Here is a 20,494-nt window from a genome sequence, read left to right as displayed (position 1 = left end):
CCAAATTAGAAAAAAAAAGTTGTCCTTATTTGAGACAAACTCCAAAGCGGACTTGTGACCCTGTGTCCCTGGAAGAAAGTGAAGACAAGAACCTGTCTGGAGTTGATTCAAGTGCAGCTTTCAGAGCTGATGCCACTCATAAGGAGAAGAGAACAAACTTTGAGGACATCTTGAAATATTCAGTGAGAAGAATCTGGAACTGACAGTGCTTTTTTTAACCTTTATAAACTTTTAGGTGGACTGTAATTTCTGCCCCACTAGTGACACTGAACAAAATGTCAAAAATAATGACCATCTATCTAGTACTTAAGACTTTAAACATGACAAAAAATAACTGTACTTTCACAAAATTAAATTTTTTTTAGCCTGTTCTTCAACAAAATACGACCCTATAGGTCATTTGTGTAAGCTCCTTATTACAACCCATATTTACGTTTTAAAGCCAAGAGCGCTCTAGCTGGCTTAAAAATAATAACAGTGTCATGTTAAAACTGTCGTCATTAAATTACGTATATCTGGCATTACCAAAATGCATGTACTGTATATTTAAATGCAATATGTGGACTTTTTACACTGATCTCACTGTAATTCGTACAGGAATCGAATTCATGATTGCATGATCACATGATTACATAGCTCATTACATACATTACATAACTCAGTGTGTTACCAGCCTGTTAAACTCCTGTTGCCGATAGAGTCGCAATTGTAGTATACACTCTGGTGGGTTGTATTTCAGGGATTTGGACAAACAACCTACAAGGGAGTATTGGTTGGAGGACAGGTTGGTTACCCTTACTCTTATCCAAGTACTGTTCAACCACACTTCTCACTTATCATTACCGTAATTAAAGAAATTATAAACACTCATGCCAAATGCTCACTTATTGCCTGAACCACTTGTGTATAGTGTCATTGACACTTTACTTACCTACTTAGACTTACCTGACTCTCCTTCATCGTTGGAAGACCTATCGTTCTCACCCTATTATCAGCTTTCGCGTTTCAGACAAACATCATGGAATCAATGGGCCTTCACACAGTACACCATCATCCATATCAGTACTGAATCCCACTGAGAAGCTTACAAACAATTATCATCAAGCTTTACAACCATGCTCCAGAGCACCAGACACCAGCACTGATACACAAGCTCCTCTGTCCTTTTTTACTACCTGCTCTGCTAAGTGCCATGGTCAATCCAATATCCTACTGTCGTGCAACAGAGGATTGCAGAGGGGTTTTTTCTTTCTTGTTTTTACTTGTTCTCTAGTCATGAAGATGCATCCATGGTAGGTCTCCACTGACAGAGACACAAAATATCACCTACATCATCTCACTACTCACTGGACAGGACCTGCAGTGGGTCAATTCTTTGTGGAATTAGCCCAGTTACGCATTTCAGTCAACGGATGTATTCCTCACACACTTCTGTAAAGTTGTTTTGATATTCTGGCCAGCAAAGCAAAGTTTAATGAAAAACTGTCTTCATCAAGGAAATAAATCCGTCATCGAATACTCAGTTCAGCTATGACCATGGCTAACAGGCAGGGCCTTGGACCATCCCTCTGGCTGTGTTTCTCAGCATATGACAACCAGATGGGACTGGAGAACTACATTCAGCTCTCCATCTGGGTGGGTCATCGACTGCAGTCATGAAGTATTAACAATAGCGCCCTTCTATCCTCCCCTTTTCCCACGTGAATGACAACAACACATGGCCATGTCATCACAAAGTGTCACATCACTGTCATCCTCATTTAACATCTTGTTGTTGTCGTCATCATTCAACCACTTTCTAAGATATATTCACCATTACATACTTAAGTATTGATTCCTAATTCTGTCTTGGTAGAGTTACGGCTCTCCATGATTCATAAGTGACTGGAGACGTCATCTTCAACACCACTGTACAGTCACATTCCAACTTAATCTAGACTGTACCCATCAGGAAAATATCTCTTTTCTGGTACTGGAGTTCTTTACTGCTGATGCCATCCTGGGAAATCCTTGGGTTCAACAGCATTCACCTCAGTTGTTTTGGGTTACTTGAGAGATCCTTGAATTGGGTGAACAATGTTTCCAAAGCTGTTTATATCTGTCTTAGCATCATCCTCAAAAATCTTCTGCAGAAAACTAACCCTTCTAAATCAATGCTACAACTGTTGTCCACATGCTGAGAATCAGGTAGAAGTCTCTGTTTTATATTATCCATACATCAACATCTTCAGTGTACAAAAGGCCTCCCCGTATCACATTCCATGCATGCAATCGTTTGTCACGTCTGCCCCTGCCAGAATACTGGTCTCTGCCCTGTCATTACCAGACCAGATAGCCATGGAGGACTACATGGATGAAGCTTCAAAATAGGGATACATCCATCACTCGCCTCCCCCGTGTTGCTTCCAGTTTCTTCTTCATACCTAAGAATGATGGATCCCTGTACATATTATTTAGCTCTCAACATTAATAATTTCTTTAATACTTTTATTAATACCTTTTTATTTCTTTCTCTCTTTTTATATGAGAAGGTATATAAAGTTTGGCTAGTAAGAGTTGGTTGGTCATAGTTATAGTAACACTTTGCTGGTATTGGTGGTTTTGATGGTAACCATTTTGATGGTCCCTTTTGAACATTCTGGTGACAGTAAGTAACTTTGCACCTAAATGCTAACTAAATTTCATTAGAGTATATTTGACTGTCTCATTCATTTCTGCTAACTCTTTATTGTGATGACCTCCTAACAGACATTCTACTAACTACAATTGGCCTCTCAAGAACCCTAACCCTACCAGTATACTAATACTCTATTAACACTATAGTGAGAGTAAGGAGATATGTAGGTGCAACTTTGTTTAAAGTCAACAAAATGTGTTAAAGTGACCATTTAAATAAAGTGAAACCATAATGACTTCCACTAATGACAGATTAAAAAATGCTTATGTTGGTAATGATTGTGTGTCAAGAAGGCTATGTCAGGCCAAACTTTTTTAACAACATGCAAGTGCCAAGGAATACTTTAATTCTTTAATTGAATTTTGTGCTAAGCTCTGGAATCCTCTTCCCCTGGCACCTGCTTGGAACAATTTCACAGGCCAAAAGTATTCTCAAAGCTGAAGGTGGACCTTTGTCATATAAATACTAGGTGATGCTGTATGGGCTAGACAGTGCCCTCAGAACTTCATGACTGAGGTGTTCCAGGAGAATCTCCATTGGTTTGTCATCAGTATCTTATTCAGCCAACAGCATTCTGATCTACTCTTGGAACCAGGAACTGATCATCGTCACCATTTTACTCTCACTCTCTCACAGCTGAAAGAGCAACAGCTTGTTGCAAAAATGCGAGTTGTACCTGCCATGCACACACTTCCTCAGATATATTAACAGCCAAGTGGGAATTCAAATGCACATGGGGAAGATTCAAGCTGTTCAGTCCTGTTTACAACACAACCCACCATAAAGACCTTTCTTCTAGGATTTGCACATTTCCATTGTTTTACAATTACAGTACTATACTCTCACTTCATTAATAAAATCCAATCCCAAGTCTCTGCCCTGGAGCGCCCAATACTGCCTTTCAACTCCTCAAATCTTGCTTCACCACTGCACCCATTTGCATTAATCCTGACCCTGAGCAGACTTTTGTAGTTGATGCATCTACCACAGGTGTTGGGGTGGTATATTTTCAGTGAGAGGGTGAACCTGCCAAACCTAATCCATGTGCCTCCTTCGCCAGGAAATTTCCCCTGGCTGAGCAGAATTTTTAGCAATCAGGAGTTATTGACTATCAAGATGGCACTGAAGAAGTGGTGCCACTGGCATTATCCTTTTGGAGTCATCACTGATCAACGCAATCTCAAATATCTGAGGTCCAGTGCTTAAACACTAGCCATGCCCAGTGGACCCTGCTCTTTACACTGTTCAACTTCCATGTCACCAACCCTCCAGGGTCCAAGAATACCAAGGCAGACACTCAGGAATCCATGTTCCTCCCATACAACCCATTGAGCTTAAATCCATCCTTACAAGTTCCCTAATTGTAGGGCTGATTCGAAGAGCACCAGAATTGATGATGCTACCTATAGCTTATAGCTTATAGACTCAATGGGCTCGGGTCATCCTGGAAAGTAGCAAACCCTTTCACTTACTGATAGCTAAGTACGTCCCAGACAAGTGATTTTCCAGCTGTGAACCCTGGTTGGAGCAGTGTGAGAGGGTATGGGACTCATCTCACAGCCATCTGAACTGACAATCTTCCTGTACAACTGCTCAACTATCATGGGCCGGTTTACTCCGGTTTACTGTTATTCTCCTCAAATATCATCACTGCTTATTTACAACTGCTGCATCAATACTTACCATTCTTCTGTTGTTATCATCTATTGTTTTTAATAAAAGCACTACTGCTGAGTTCACTTCCAGTCTTGTTTGATATACGGGACAAGTATATTGTTTCAAAGTATATTATTTCTGTAATAAGTATTCTTTTTTATATTGTGTGTGTGTGTGTGTGGAAGTGGGATCTTTTTCACAAAGGAAACATATCAAAGAAGAAAAAAGTGGGTCAAGTGGGTTTGTCAAATGTTAATTTTGGTTGCACAGCAAAAGACAGATGTATAAATGATACATTTGTGACACAAGGAGAGTCGTCCATTGAGAACAGTTACTGATTTTAGATGAAATTTCATGGTACTGTATAAAAATCTGTGGTTTTGTGGTGTATTTGTAGATGCTGCTTAACAACATATTCTTAGCATTCCAATCATTCTGTGTTTCTGGATATTTCAGCCAGCACAGATGCCAAATACAACAGATGGCGTTCAAACCTGAGTGTGTGTGTGTGCTTTGAGGTCTGTGACATCAGCTGAGAAATATATTAAGCTGCTGAATGGAAAATATTGGCCTACAGATATGTAGGCCTCAACTAACAATTAGCATATGCATTATTCAAATTAAGTACTCATCTAATCCAAGTTGTCTAAACGCCTCTATTACGTAATACTACAACCAATACGATAAAACCAAAAAAACTACAACTACATGCATATGAACATAAAGAGTACTGCCTTATAGAATTAGCTAGTGAAAACATGGAAAAGAACTTTTGTGCTGTCTTGTTTTTTGACATGCATTCAGACATTTTGCGTTCTTCTGAATCATGTCATCTGTCATTCAGTGTGTGGTGCGTGAAAATCACAACTTCCTAGCGATTGCACTAGACTCTCCCTGAGATTTTTAAAGGTTTTGTTCTTCCAAATGTCTGTAATACTTAAAATCGAGGACTATTTTCATCATCTAATAAAAAGTGCGTACATGTTGCTGTTGGATACGTAGATGTATGAGATACACACACGCGCATACACAAACACAAAAGTCAATTCCTTGGAAGCACCCAGTATAACCGACATTCCCTGTGGCTTATTTATTTAATCCTTCTATTTTAACCTTCGAGTGTGATTTATGACTGCCATTAATCTTAGGCTGCACATTAATTCCGCAGCACACAGGTTCATCTGACCTGTGCCCTTTCGGATCCCAGCTGCTGTGACTCACCGTGTCATCTGGTATATGTAAATTTTTACCATATCCTTCTTAAGTGAATGGCTTTAAGGAGATAAAGCCTCACATCAGAAATAAAGATAAATTCAAATCATATCTGATGTGTCTAATTCATAATGCAACGCAAGCATGTGTGCTGCTTAAACTACGATGAAGCTTTTATTAAAGAACCTTCTTCTTCTAAATGGCTGCATGAAGAACCTTTAACATCTGCAGAACCCTTACTGTTTCACAAAATGTTGTTTGTGGCAAAAGAAGGTTCTATGGATTATGAAAAGGAAAGAAAGAAATGGTCCTTTAAATAACCTTCGATCGAATGATTATTTTTTAAACCAAAACAAACTACAGCATCACTGTGAAGAACCTTTTAAGCACCTTTGATTTTGTACCTTTTTGTAAGAGTGTATAGCGGACATTAGCATAAACTCCTCTTAAAAACTGCAATCAGTTTTCACTTTTAAAATGTCTGAAGAGACAAAAATCATATCCATCTAACTAAATAATAACATCTGGCAAAACAGCACAGACATCTGTGCAATTTAAATGTCCTAAAAAAGTTATTGCATTTAAAAACAACAAACCGCGGACACTAAACCATTCCCTAAACCGAAGGGATAGTGCTTACAAAATCTCATTAATCACAAATTTTGTTACACAGGACTCACGCCCAAAGCCTCCACAAATGCGATGCCTTACCAGGTGAGCTACCATGCATTTTTACTAGTCAAAAACGAAACATTATTATGAAACCGACAATGTGACGCAAACACCAGAATGTATAGTTTACAGTATCGTTTACATGTGTACATGTACATGTTAAAATGCTTTAAGAAACTAAGCATAAATAATCAACATTATGCCGTCCACTAAACTCACACTGAACGCAAAATATCCCTTTAATATCTCTTATTACTCAACTGATTTGCTTTAATAACTTTCTACAGTATTCACCTCATTGTTGTCCTAGATTTTATCTTAATCAGGTTGCGAGTTAATACCTAGAGACAATTATTTTACTATCTCACTATTTCAGATTGTAAGTGTCATCGGCCCAGTTACACCACAACATCATAGCAGGATGAAGCCGGATATTATTTGTTCGGCAGATTCGTAGAAAGAGCCCTAAAATAAGCCTTTGATATTAAAGAGGATTTGCTGAGGCAATCAGCGTGAGTTGGTTTTCCGCGAGTTGGGTTAGCGAAAGCCAGTCGGCGCGTTAAAAGACCCAGAAAATCTATAGAGTACACTCACGTCCAGTTGATTGTCCGTATCATTAATATTCATTATTCTGCAGAAGCTTGTGTGGAGCAATCAAACCAAATAAAAGATCTCCATGCCTTTGTTCTAAGGTGCATTGAAGTGACCCTCTTGCCCTGTAATTGCACATGAGCACTTAATAATAATGAAAACGGGAGATCCCTACCTGTATTGCAAAATAGCACCGCTACAGTGGTTTTGAAATGATGCAGTTTCATTACAGTTGTATTTTTTTTTATCTTCTTGGTGATCTTGGAGTTCTATAAATTCATTAAAATCGTGACTGACAGAATGTTTGAATAGATTTATACGTGCATGAAATCACAATAGGAGCTCTGCACACTTAGGTACAGGCATAGCTGTTGCTAATGCTTCATGTGGTGGAATCCGAATACACACACACACACACACACACACACACACACACACACACACACACACCTCCCCATGACTACAGGTAATGCGAAAAAACATTTAAACAGTTAGTTTTTTGCTTTGTTTTGTTTTAGCATGTACACGTACACATATATTCTATATTTAATGCTTTATAAAGGTATTTACGGTGCCATAAGGCCATGATATCAATACACCGTAATACAATATACGTGTATTAGAAACCCTGTGTTAAAAATATTTGCATATTGTTTGTTTGTTTTTCTGATATTACTATATGTAGCACATTAGAGTTGTCCGAAAGGTGCTTTCACATCATTGCTAGTAACAAATGCGTGAAAATGCGAATATTGTAAGTTGTAGAATAGTTAGATAATATCCATTAGACTTTATCGTTACCGATGCACCTTTAAAATCGTTATCGTTGCGCTTTTCCGCCTTACAGACGCAGTAATGTAGCGATTTCCGAAAGCGTGCAAATACCGCATGATCAGCCGGCTGAGCGTTTCACAAACCGCTCGTTTCTCGGTGTGATTTTTTTACTCACTCCGGTTTCCTCGCGAGTCCGACGGACCGGCACAACGTCGAAGGAGTCTGCGGAACCAGGGACTTGCAAGACGGGCTCCTCTTCTCGTCCTCCGCGGACTCCGGGCTGGACTGGGTCGCTTTGAGAGTCGGTGGGGACGTAGGTACGAGCTGCAGATGCTGCGGGTGATGGATGGGAGCCGCCGGGGGATGCTGCGGCTGTTTGGACGGATGCTGCTGCGGCTGGCTCTGACCGTGAGTCGCCGGATGCTGGTGCGGGTGAGCGGCCGGCTGAGGGCTGCTGGTCCGCGGGGATGGGTGGTGGTGGTGGTGCGGATGATGGTGGTGATACTGATGCGGATCTCTCAGCTGACGGTTCTCGCCGATCAGATCCTCAACCTTCCTCTCCAGCTCGTCGATGCGCTGCCGCTGGGTTTGAATCAGACTTTGCTGGTTTTGCACAATGGTGGTCAGTTCTTTTAGGTAAAGCACGGCTTTCATTGGGTTATCCAGCAAGCTCTCCATTACTGTAATCTCAAAGCTGCAAAGCCTGCTGTATCAGGATGGAGTGGGAGTCTTCTGGACGCAGAGAATGCTCTGTGGCGTGCTGATGCTCTAAGGATGCGAGTGATGGTCCTGATGCAGGGGAGACTGGGGGAGGAGCTACAGAGGGTGATGATGTCAACGCCCTGACCAATCACAGAGAAGTGTGTTTGCATGCAGTACACACTTTCCAATAGTGACATCAATTTAAAGAAGCACTAAAAAAGTTTTTTTTTTCTTTTTTTTTTACACATTAAAAGTTTTACACCTGCCTTGCATCCCGTGCAGTCATTTTCAAGTCCCCATCGTATTTACCTTAATATACCCTTGTGAAAGAGAAGTACACTTCTAAAGTATTTTTTGAGGAAACACATTATATTTCTGAAGCGAAAAAGAAGGTATAGGCACTTACCTAAATCATGGTATCTACCAGTTTCAAAATCATTGTGAATGATAGCTTCTAGTAAGACAATTTGTTTTGTTTCTTTTATATGCTAGAAAGAAGACTAGATACTTTCTGAATTAAACATTATTATTATTATTATTATTATTATTATTATTATTATTATTATTATTATTAAATAAACTGACAGCCCATGACTATACAACATGTTTACCATTAAACATTATTTTTGTATTTATCTATTTTTAGATTTTTTTTTTTTTTTTTTTTTTTTTTTTTGCAAAAATCTATGCCCAGTGATTGGCTGTTGCAATTATTATAACGTTTTTGCGAATTAGTGAATTTCCCTCACTTAACTCTAGATGGCTCTAAAGTCTCAAAAATTCACCAAATTGTTTTTTAAATACACATTTAATTCCGGCAAGTTTCCAATAAGTACATCTAGTCTGTACTCTATTTGCTAATTCATGAATTCCTTACCTGTCCTTAAATTATTTGATTAATGCGTAGAAATATAGTTGAATGTAATTTCTAATTAAACCGGTGTGTACTGAAATATATTTCTAATTACGAATGCAAGTGATATAGTTGCAATTTAGTACGTTTAAATATATTACCTTTAAATGCAATAGCTAATATTATGTTAGTCAATGCATCAAAATAAGTGTCTTTATTGTAAAGTACGGTATATTATTATTAAAACATAATGGTTTACAAATATATATTTAAATGTATATATATTTTTTTTTTTTTTTTTTGTATTATTTGTGTCACCAAGCCAGCAGAGGGAGCCCTGACCTCTGGGTGATCTGCATCCACTCCCTCTGCGACAACTTCCTGTTCCTGGACTATAAAGACTGCAGCAAGCCACTCACCTGCAGGTTGCATTGTTTCGCCTGTTTCATAGTTATATCGTTCGTGGATTATTGTTTCTGGTTTCCCTGGTTTTGACCCTGTCTGTTTTCTGATTCTCTGATCGTTTGCCGCCTGACCTGACCTCCGCCTGTCTCTGGATTTTGTTATTGCCTCGCCTCCCATATATCTGTTTGCCCTGTTTGACGCCTGCCTGCTATGACCATGCCTTCGTTTAATAAAAGCCTGCACATGGATCCGCACGCCTCAGACCGTTCAGTCATGACAATTTGACATCAAAGTAAAAAAACAGTCTAAATGAATACTTTCACAATTAAAAAAATATAATAATAAAAATAATAAAAAAAATAATAATAATAATAATAATAAAATAATAATAATAATAATAATTATTATTATTATTATTATTATTATTATATAGAATAGTCTGTTTATCTTCTCTCTCCTTTTAACAGCTTAAAAATCTGAGTCAGAGACTGTCCACCAAATTCCTGCTTTGTTCCAGAGCTTAAATCTGAGTCACTGTCTCCACCAGCTGCTGTTTGATTATGAGGTTCTGCTTCATGAATCATCATATTATCAGTGTGAACGACATTGCACACGCTCCGTGAGCTTATCGTTGTAGCATATGCGTTCGTATTACATGTCGCTAAATATATTACTCTGAGCTACACTACACGATAAGACTTTTAGAAGTTAATCATTGTCACCAATTGCTACAATGCTTTTTTTTTTTGATGTATTTCACCATTCCCCCCCCCCCAGAAACGTGTCCTGGCTCAGCCGGGACTAACCCACGATAAAAACGATTGCTATATGGCTGAAAAGCACTATAAAAATGAGGCCAGATGAATTTTGGAACTTAATAAGTTTCTAATTATTTTGACTTCAAAGCGAGTTTCTGTTTCATCTGTTGTAAAAGCACCGCTCCACGGCATTCATTTGAAACTGTCATGACCCACTACAGTTATTAATCCCTAAATTTAACTTGCGTCTTGGGATACATAAGCATAGGCTGCATTTTCAACCCCGTTACGCATGCTGCCGTTTTAACGGTATATGATTTTGATATTTGTCCCAAATTATAGTAACAGGATTGCTAAAAAAAAAATACAAAACTACTAACAATGCAAGTCGTGTTATATTGACATTGATCTCCTGATCAACATCTCAAAAGATGATTTTATGAAGGTTAAGCACCAACTTTCAGGCCCTGTTTGGCGCCCTAACATGTCCTTTACTCTTCTTTATGGAAAGCATTTATAAATATCTTGAAACAGAACGCTTTTCCATGTCGGATCTCTAGAAATAATAGCAAATGCTGACTGACATCCAAGAGAGCTGAATCATAGATGCTCACCGACCTTGAAACTCACAGCAAAGGGAAGACCAGCCAGACAGTTTCTCCATGTGATCACTCTAGGCTCATAAAGAGAAATTACGGAGTCGTCCGGGCCAACAGAATATCATTTTTGAGCATGTTGGGCCAAAAATGCTTTTTGCAGTGCTACCGGTGAATAGCGCGTCTAACTGGACATGACACATTCTGTCTAAATTGAGCTGTGATTAAGTTATGCCCGCTCTCAGGCAATGGCCATTTAAAGTACGCTTTGGCTTCAATAATTGATGTTGCTCAAAAAAACCAAAAAAAAAAACTATGAGCAGAAAGTGAACTGCTGAATAGAATGCTAATGATAATTCAGCATCAAATTTTGAACAGACTGGGTACGCCTTGTGCTCCATTGCTTCGTAGAAGCCCTAAAGATAACCGCTTGTCATCGTAAAAGGCAGCTATAGTCACGGTTTATTCGGAAACATTACAAACATTTCCAGTCTTCTAGGCCAAACAATTGATTCGTGTGAGGACGGATCCGATCTCCGGCTGTACCGTTTAAATCGCAAACATATTACCAGCTGAAAAGTCTTCCAGAAGGATTCATATTCATGTATATCTTCTGAATGAGATCCGACTGTTAATGGAGCGATTGGAACAATTGAAACCTTAAGTTATATTCTGTTTCTCACAGATATCATATGGTTTCAATTGTAACATTATGTAACATTTCATACAACAAGAGCGTTTTGGGATGCTTTTGCTATAACTATCTCTGACAAGGGTTAAATGCGCTGTCTCTCTTTCTTTCTCTTTCTCTCTCTCTCAATAATTGGCTCACGTCGACGTGTGGATCCACCTGTTGGGTTACCGTCTCGATTACAGACCATTACGGTCAAATTCTCCCGAAATACAACGTATGTCCTGTACATGCACACATATGCACATCGTTTCTGGTTTCTGGACATCATCTGGACCAAGCGCTCTATATGTCACGAACCGGGGAATGAGAACGTACATATCCGTTCGGGGCAACACTGCCACACTATTCGATATAATTTCATAATTTAAACCTTATGTAATGAACTCATGACCTATGAAGTGTCTGGGAATTTCAGACAGGTGAAGTTGTTAAAAACGGAGAAACAGAGTTTGTTAGTTTTCAATGTAAGTCCTAAGTACATTAAATGAATACATAAAGAAAGGTACATTATTCAAATCTATTGTATGAGTTTTATATACTTATTTTAATTCAGCAAGCTAGACAGACTGATTACAGTATGATAAGTAAAACCATGATAAGTAAAAAGTAAAACCATGGGCACAACATAAACAACATTTTATCTTTATTAAATTATTTATTAAAATAATGGGATAATTGGTCTTTATTTAGCTGAACACACACAAACATAAATAATTCAAATTAATAATTGCAAAAATATACTAAAGGGAACAAAGCACAGACAGGGATAGAATTGAAGAGTTAATTTGCAAAATTATATTTTTTTTTAATAAAAATTCCAATTAATCTCAATCAAACTGGAGTCGGTTTATTTTGATAAGGTTAAAGTATAATAAAAATGCAGCTAACAGGAGTTGCATAAACGCCCCAAACATATGAAATCACCGTTATTGTGACATAAAGACAATTCATACCTTAGATAATATTGATTTAACACAATTACTGTATAAATAAATAAATAAAACAGAAACGTGTCACAGTACATCCTGGCTTCAAACGTAATCCATTAATAGATCATTCAATTTTATTATTGTTTTTTAATGATTACTTGTCGAAGCTAAATAAAAAAAAGTATTTAGTGATGTGGATACATAAACATAAGCAATTGAACTTACTTTCTGCTGTTCGTTCATCGACTGGAAGAAGTGAAACTAAACTAGGAAGTAAAACCTTTAAATGCATCTCTCAACAAAATGTTGAAAGTGAAAACTCTATGGCTACCAACAAAGCTTCTTAAAAACAACCCAGATGATTACTTTTAAATGGATGAAGTCACTGGCGCTGACAGGTGCTGCCACAGAAATGACAGTATCTTCTCCCATGAGTCCTCTTGAGCGTGCGCGTGCGGTTTGGTTTTTCCACCCCACAGCATGACAACTGCAGCAACGATAATGACACGCATATCGCAAATAAGGTGTGAACGTAATACAGTAAATGACACCGTGAGCTTATAATCAACGAGACGGCAGATCATGCGTTCATACCTCTCTCCTTCGTCCGCTGCAGTTTGAAGTTAGTTGCTCTGAAGTGAGGAGAGTACGGAGGTTCGATCAGATGACCCGCGTCGGGATACGTCAGGACTTCCAGCAAGTGTCGATTTCCTGCTTTCTCCATCATCATCTCCATCTGAATTTAAATGGTTAATAGTCGATATTCAAATCATCCCTGATCATTTAAGTTTAAGCTCCTGTGCAGGAGCTAGTTGCCAGTCTAAACTGGTTTTTTTTTTAATTGTAGTTTAAATAAATGTATAAAACAAAGGCTGTCCCAAATGTGCTATGCAAGTATGCACTAAGCACTAAATCGTATCTAGTATCATCCCAAATGCAATGCTAACGGGCGTTTTTTTACCGTTTTTTACCGGAAATTTAAAACGTTTCCCAGTCAATGGCATATAATGCCTAGCAGGTGTAAAACAAAGCCAAACTATTAGTTTTCCTATCAAAGATGAATTTATTCTTTACTTAGTTTTACTTTATTAGTCCATGAATGTGTATTAAATGATCTCCACTAATCTGTTCTTTTAATTTCATAGTTTTTCTCTTGATTGCGCTGCTTCCAGTAGTAGCAGAGCTTTTATCCAATCGTATTTTAGCAGTCGTGTTGCCAGGGGTCAAAGACTTCTGCCTTCAGAATCAGCAGCGCAGTACTTTAATATCAATGGCAGTGAAGAAATTGGATTAACCAATCAGATTTGGAGTTGGCAGCCTCAGAGCCATCTCGCAGGCTTTGTCAGCGTTTCTCGACCTTTGATTGGATGATCAGAGAGCATACTATTCAAAGCTAGCAAAATCATATCTGGTTTCAAGGTATTATTATTGTTTCTCAAGTTTTGTAAAGTATGTGCTTTTGTAGATTTTCAGTGCATTCTGAGTAATATTCTGTACATCTCTACAGTAAAACACACATTACTGCACTTCTGTGAAAGACAAAAACAAGAGTTTAAAACACATGTAATCGCCTCATTTGTTTTATACCAATGTTTTCTGCATGGTATAAATACGTTTGAATGCCTCGGATAGAGATGACATGTGGTGCGTTGCAGTCATACACAAAGGAATAATACCTCGGAGTCCATGTGTGTGACAATGTAAGTAGCCTCTGCACATTTTTGTATTGCTTTTTATTTTTTTAGCATCCATTTGCCTAGCTCTCTTCAATTGCCAGAACCCCTTAAAATGTTTAGCAGCAAGCTTAAAGCGACAAAACTAAAAAATAAGTAACTCACATCTTCAGCGGACTCCAATACAGGAACTGCCTGATCATCATCACCATTCACCAGCAGAAGAGGACACTTTATTCTCCCAACCTGTGTGCGTTTTAAGAGAAGGCCGGCATTACAGGAAAAAAAATGTTTAAATATAGATTGAAAAAAAAACATAATAACAAATTCATTATGATATATATACTTTATACTCACATCAACTTTGATACTTTGACAGTGAAGCGTTGAGATGACATATTTGTAGATGACCTGGTTGTCCTCATTCACACGTTGCTTATCTGCATGTCTGGAATTATCATTTATTTTTATTTTTTTTACCATTAGTAAAATATTCACAATGCTCAGCATTAAAGTCGTTTAACAGCGAGAACACAAATCTTCTTGTATTATCATGTACTTATGATATACTGTATTTTGACACTTGAGTCACACTTAATTTATGAATGCCATTGCACTTGATAACTTATTATAGAAAAAGTAAAACATTACTTTTTCTTACAACATGCTATAAAATATAGTTGTAATCCTCTATAAAGATAAATTGTGACTATATAGATATTACTCTATATAATTGTAAATTAGAACGTAAATTTATAAATTTTCACTATATGAAATGAAAATCTGAATATATTCTATATCTCAACCTATTTACCTATCAGGCATTTTAAAAATCTGAATTTTCCACATCATTACTCTAATCTTCACTGCATGACCCTACAAAAATATTTCTAATTTGCTGATGTATTATGAACGGTGGAAACAGTTTTTGGTTGGTTGGTTGTTTTGTCTTGTTCTTTAGGAACCTGTCATACTTTTTTGGGATAAATACAATTACAAAAAAGCTAAAATGAACTGCGAGCTGAGATGTTTTCTAACTATAGAAGTCTTTATTATACAATTAAATAATTTAGAGCTGTACAATTTAACACTTGCTGAGAAAAAAAACTCATTTATTTAAATAAATAAATAGTGATTGTGATTGTGGGGTCATTGTGCGTAATGAAAATTACGATAACTGCTAAACACTTATAATGGCAGAACATTTTTGGGGACTTTATTCATCCTCGTGGTGTCTTACTTTTTTAGCTCCTCAAAGAGTTCAGAGAGGGAGTTATCAAGAGGCATCAGATGACTTCCGCTAATGCACACACAACACTGGGGCTGCACAACACAAAAGACACACCAAAACATGGAACGCAATACAAATCATCTGCATTTAAAATGTGTTTACATGTGCCAAGCTAACCTTAACGACTTTGGAGTAGGACACCATATTGAGTGTGATGGCGCTTCCCAAACACAGCCCAAGAACAGCCAAATTGTCTTTCTGTACCATTGGATGATTCTCTAGGATCTGGTAGGCTTTCTACAAGACACATGCATGTATGCATAAACATTTTTCTACATTCCCATTCAAAACTATAAGAGTGACATGTCTTAGGTATTTCATAGTCTTTGGCACAAAGTTCTCCAAATGTATGTTGAACAGGGAACATTTTACTACAGCTGAGAGACAGGGTTTTAACTTAATTATTTTAGTTTTTAAGCATTCGTTCTTCTAGAACAGGCAGATAATTACAATGCCAAATCACGTCAAATGTCATGTCATTTTGGTGCATAATTAAACCAAAAGTTCTGAATTGCCTCAAAGTACGAAGCGTCAGTGTCTTCCGTCTTCATATTGTTTGGAGCGAGGTACTCAAGCGCCATAGATGCGAAGCCGTGAGATGCAAGCAGAGAAGAACGGTACTCCACCAAACTTTCACTAGCTCCCCAAAGGTCCAACACACCTGGAAATGGCCCAGGGCCTAAAACACATGACAAGTCATTTATAAGACACAAAATTCTTAATCTTGTAAATGTCTTCTATTCTTCTGTGGCACAAAATTGAATAGAAATCAACCCCCTACTAAATATAATTCGGACATTTGTACCTGGAGGTAGGAATAATGTTCCTCGTACGTTATTCTCCCTGATGTTCACCCTCTTCACACCTGGAGCGAAGTACCAGCGCTCAGTGACACTGGTTGCCAAGGGTGCTTGCTGGCTAAAGCCTTGAGATAGATGCCCACTGTATACTGAAATGTGAACTTCCATTGGTCTGAAAATGTCCTTCTTACGTAACCTGGTGTAAAGGCCAGTAGTTAGGTGACTTCTGGATTTACAACTCCTCACATATAAACGAAACCTGAATAAACACACCATCACATTTTTAAAGCTACCTGAGTCCATGTCGACTTCCTGGTATGGGTCTCATGCTCCACACTAACCCCAATGGCTCTATGCCTTCATAAGTGCCTCCCAAACTTTCATCTTTGAACCCTAAATAACATGTGACAGCATATATACACGACATGTACTTTCAAATTGTAAAGTTTTAGTTGATTTCTGATTATCATTAAAGCAGCAGCTTCTTATAAACCCAGCTACATGAGCAGCGGATGTGTATCTTCCCTGAAACTGATATTAAAATGCCTCTGCCTCTTAAGCCTCTTATTAAGAAACCACAAAGAGATTCTAGTGAACTGGCACATTTCAAATATTCTGTTTATGTAAAAAAAATTTTGAAAGAGTTGTGTCTGCTCAACTGTGCTCTTTCCAAAACCAAGGCACACATTGCGAGTTTTATTTGCATTTAGTGCTGCATTCAACACTTTATCAGGCTTCTATCACGCTACAATCCATCCTGCCTAGTTCCTAGGATGTCAAAGTCCACTAAAGGAGTCGACTTCTTAACATTTGGCTCCATATGGAGTAGCCTTCCTGTTAATGTTTAGGTTTTGGATACAGGATCTCTGTTTAAAGATTAAAGACAAATCTCTTTAGCCAAACATACACATAATGCATCTCATACCCTTTTACCACAGTTGTATCTGAGATGTATATAAATACACTTTAACATTCTTTCGCTTGGTTGGAATAGCATCTTAGCTAATTTTCATAGATTTCCTTCCTACTGTTTTTTTCCACAGGACTGGCATCCAGTGGTAACTGTTTTCGTAAAAATTGAGTGGTGTGACGTGACTGAGAATTTGAGGCTGTGTAAAGGAGCAATAATTTTGTTAAGATGGAACTTCTTGTAATCTAACTGGGGGCCGAAAGTCTAATCCTAAATGAAACAGTATGGAACGCTGGAAAATCATCTTTCTTGTCAGAACACATCGCACAGCTCCTCAACCAAGCTCTTGTCATTTCAATAGCAGACTGGTCAATTTACAGAATCTGGAAGCTCATCAACTGGTCAGAGATTGACCACTTTATTTTGATGGTCCCTTTTGAACATTCTGTTGACTATAAATAACTTTGCATCTACAAATCAACTAACTCACATTGTCTAATTAATATCTGCTAACTCTTTATTGTGATGGTCTCACAGCAGACGTTCTACTGACTATAGGTAACTTTTCAAGAACATGTCAGCTTATTCTAACCCTATCAGTCTACTAACACTGTAATGAGTCAGGAGATACGTAGGTGCAACATTACTTATAGTCAGCAGAATGTATTAAAGTGACCATCAAAATAAAGTAAGACCAGAGAATATCTCTTTATCTCACTCCACTTGCACCCCATAACTGCCAGAATCAAACCATGCATTAGACTGTACTACTCACCTGTCACTGATCCTTGTTCATCACTGACATAGTGTCCAAATGCCTCCCAGAAATCCCTGTCATCTGACTGATGCAGAGAGTGTAGTGTCACTTTTTGATTTGGCTTTAAATTTGTTACTGCGAACTGAAATTTCTCATCCACCAGTCCTCTTCTGGGCTGAACAGAGAGCAAAGGACATGTCCTAATCTGAGTGCTCGCAGACCTGTAGAGAAAATACATGTGAAAATAGCGTATGAAATTTACCTTAAAGAATTGAGTGTCCAAATGTCTGTTATTGTGAAAAAATTCTATCTGCAGACCAACTCTCAGAAATAAAGGTACAAAAGCTGTCACTGGGGCGGTACCTTTTCAAAAGGTACACTTTTATACCAAAAAGAGTCCATATTGGTACCTTAAAGGTATATTAATACTCAAAGTATACTTATTAGTCCTAAAAGTGACAGCTTTGCACCTTTATTTCAAATCTTCAACACATGCAATTCTCTATTTCACAGTTAAATAATCAAATCTTCAAAATGCCAAATAACAATAATCCACCCCACTTAGCATTGCAATACTTATTAGATTACACACATAAAATGTCCGTGTAATTCAATCAGACAAATCAAAACTTATATATATATTGCCTGCTGAGAATCAAAGGGGTACTTGTGCAAAAATATGAGAAATGTCAGAAACTTTACAAAGAAACATTGCAACTGCTGCCAGGAAAGCTAGGGAGAACATTTACGAAACAACTGTACTGATTAATTATCATATATAGTAGTTGGTCACTACAATATATGATAGGGTTATTGTATTAATAAACCATTAACTCTCTAACTTCTGTCTCAATAAAACTCCTAATTATTAATTATTAGTAGGGTAGTTGTTAAGTTTAAGTATTGGGTAGAATTAGCGCTGTAGAATGTGGTCATGCAGAATGTGTGCTTTAAAGTACTCATAAACAGCCAAAATGTTAACAATAAGTGTGCTAATAAGCTAATAAGTTGATAATTGAAATTGGTTCCTATTCTAAAGTGTTACCATAATTAAATAAAAAATAACTTAAATTATTCTCAATACAATATTTATGTACTTTAACATATTTATAATACCACTTTATCCTCTCTCTGGTAAGAATATAAATAAATGTGGAATTTACAATAAATGCAACATTTTATATTTTTAATGTAACCATTTTTAAACATTTAAACCTATATAACATTTCAAAAAAGAAATGTGGCCATCACAATATTTTTATATCGTTACTCATCCTCAAGAAATCACTGTACGAGTCAAATGGCTTACCTTAAGGAAATCGAGCTGTTCACGCGGCTTATTTGTTTCAATATTGTCAAATGTGCCACACACCTAAGTTTAGAATTTAAAAACGCAGATGCAGTGAAATAATACATAACTTTATATGGCTGTGGAGGTGTAGGCAATGAAAACGGCAATAACTCAGTTAGAACAGAGTTTGATGGGCTATATATTTATGTAATACCCTGAATACCCTGAGGTGAGAACAGGGAGGAACATCGCTGGTGCATTGCCCACATGTATAGTGCCTTGCTGGCAGAACACCCTGCTCACATACATAAACATGAGAGCACACCGCGAGACAAACAAATATGCACTCTCACATTAAGTTGGTTACACCAACCACATGGTCAAACGCAAAACGCAATGTGACTTGATAAGTAACATGTGGCAACATCCTATAGTGAATAGATAACCAGTTACATAAAAAATGTTGGGCTGTAAAAATTTTAAATGATCTGCTTTCTTGTCTTAAACTATGCCTTTAAAAACAAAAATGCCAATATTGAATTGCTATAGACAAAGAGCCAAGATGTGGATATGTCTCACGTTCTCACCTGTATGAAAACTGTAACAATACTCTGTCTGTTTCTTGAGATACTCTTTCCCCCCCTTTTTTTTGCCGTCCTTTTCACTCTTCCGTCTCTAGTTTTTTATAAACATTAACAGGAGTGCAATACAAGGTGGTATATATGTAGCAGTGGAGCCTGAAGCCTTAAAAACTGTAGTGAAACCATCCTTTTCTAATCGGCTGATTGTTAAATACTCATTCCTTTTGAACAAAATTTGCCTCATTGCCTCATGATCAACATGTTGTCTCATAGAATAATTAATTTATTATACTATAGGTTCTGTACAGAAAACAGAGTTTGCCTAACAAGTCTCGGGGTCCGGGTTGTTTGTTCATCACGTCACAGCTCAGTAGGTTAAGAATATCTGTATACTGTAAGCAGAAATGATTGGGTCCAAGTCATTCATTCTTTCGTCATGTGATGCTGAAATGAGTTAGCCTTCCTAACAAACAAGCTACAGTTATATGATGCATCTCTAACACTGTTTCTTATGTCTTTCAAAAGTTTGCCTGCCCATCCAGTCCTGATGGTGAACAAACTTGACTTGCTGTCCCCAATGGAGACTCAAACCCGAGGCTCAGTTTGAGCTCTGAGGGTGGAGAACTAGGGTGGAGAACTAATCATTTAAACCTAGCTGGGAAGGTTAGAGAT

At 37.6% G+C, this 20,494-nt stretch overlaps 2 protein-coding genes across 4 annotated transcripts in view; both read right to left on the bottom strand.

Annotated features, from left to right (window-relative positions):
* Positions 1-8,494, bottom strand: part of iqsec3a (IQ motif and Sec7 domain ArfGEF 3a) — a 96,935-nt gene extending 88,441 nt beyond the window's left edge. The window contains exon 1 of one of the 3 annotated variants that reach the window (XM_043237863.1): positions 7,758-8,494. In XM_043237863.1, the coding sequence (XP_043093798.1) occupies positions 7,758-8,260 (503 nt within the window). In that variant the 5' untranslated portion in view covers positions 8,261-8,494. The remainder of the gene's footprint in view (positions 1-7,757) is intronic. The other 2 variants (XM_043237861.1, XM_043237862.1) reach the window with 2 other exon arrangements.
* A 4,380-nt stretch (positions 8,495-12,874) lies between these two features.
* On the bottom strand, positions 12,875-19,668 carry LOC122342856 (bile acid-CoA:amino acid N-acyltransferase-like). Its single transcript, XM_043236995.1, has 12 exons — positions 19,595-19,668; positions 19,465-19,536; positions 17,969-18,171; positions 16,577-16,676; positions 16,289-16,479; positions 15,999-16,162; positions 15,601-15,720; positions 15,433-15,515; positions 14,550-14,640; positions 14,358-14,438; positions 13,114-13,255; positions 12,875-13,006 (listed from the first exon to the last, which is right to left on the bottom strand). Exons 1-12 carry the CDS (start codon positions 19,666-19,668, stop codon positions 12,888-12,890), a joined length of 1,440 nt encoding a protein of 479 aa, XP_043092930.1. The 3' UTR covers positions 12,875-12,887.
* Between the last annotated feature and the right edge of the window lie 826 nt (positions 19,669-20,494).

Source organism: Puntigrus tetrazona, chromosome 4, assembly GCF_018831695.1.
Source record: "Puntigrus tetrazona isolate hp1 chromosome 4, ASM1883169v1, whole genome shotgun sequence".
NCBI lineage: Eukaryota > Metazoa > Chordata > Actinopteri > Cypriniformes > Cyprinidae > Puntigrus > Puntigrus tetrazona.
This window is presented reverse-complemented; position numbering and strand designations above follow the sequence as displayed.

Coding starts and splice junctions, on each gene's coding strand:
- LOC122342856 (XM_043236995.1), bottom strand. CDS start 19,668: ATGTTGCCACATGTTACTTATCAAGTCACATTGCGTTTTGCGTTTGAC. Junction 19,537..19,594: donor GTTGGTGTAACCAACTTAAT/GTGAGAGTGCAT, acceptor GTATGTGAGCAG/GGTGTTCTGCCAGCAAGGCA. Junction 16,480..16,576: donor GGAAGTCGACATGGACTCAG/GTAGCTTTAAAA, acceptor CCTTTACACCAG/GTTACGTAAGAAGGACATTT.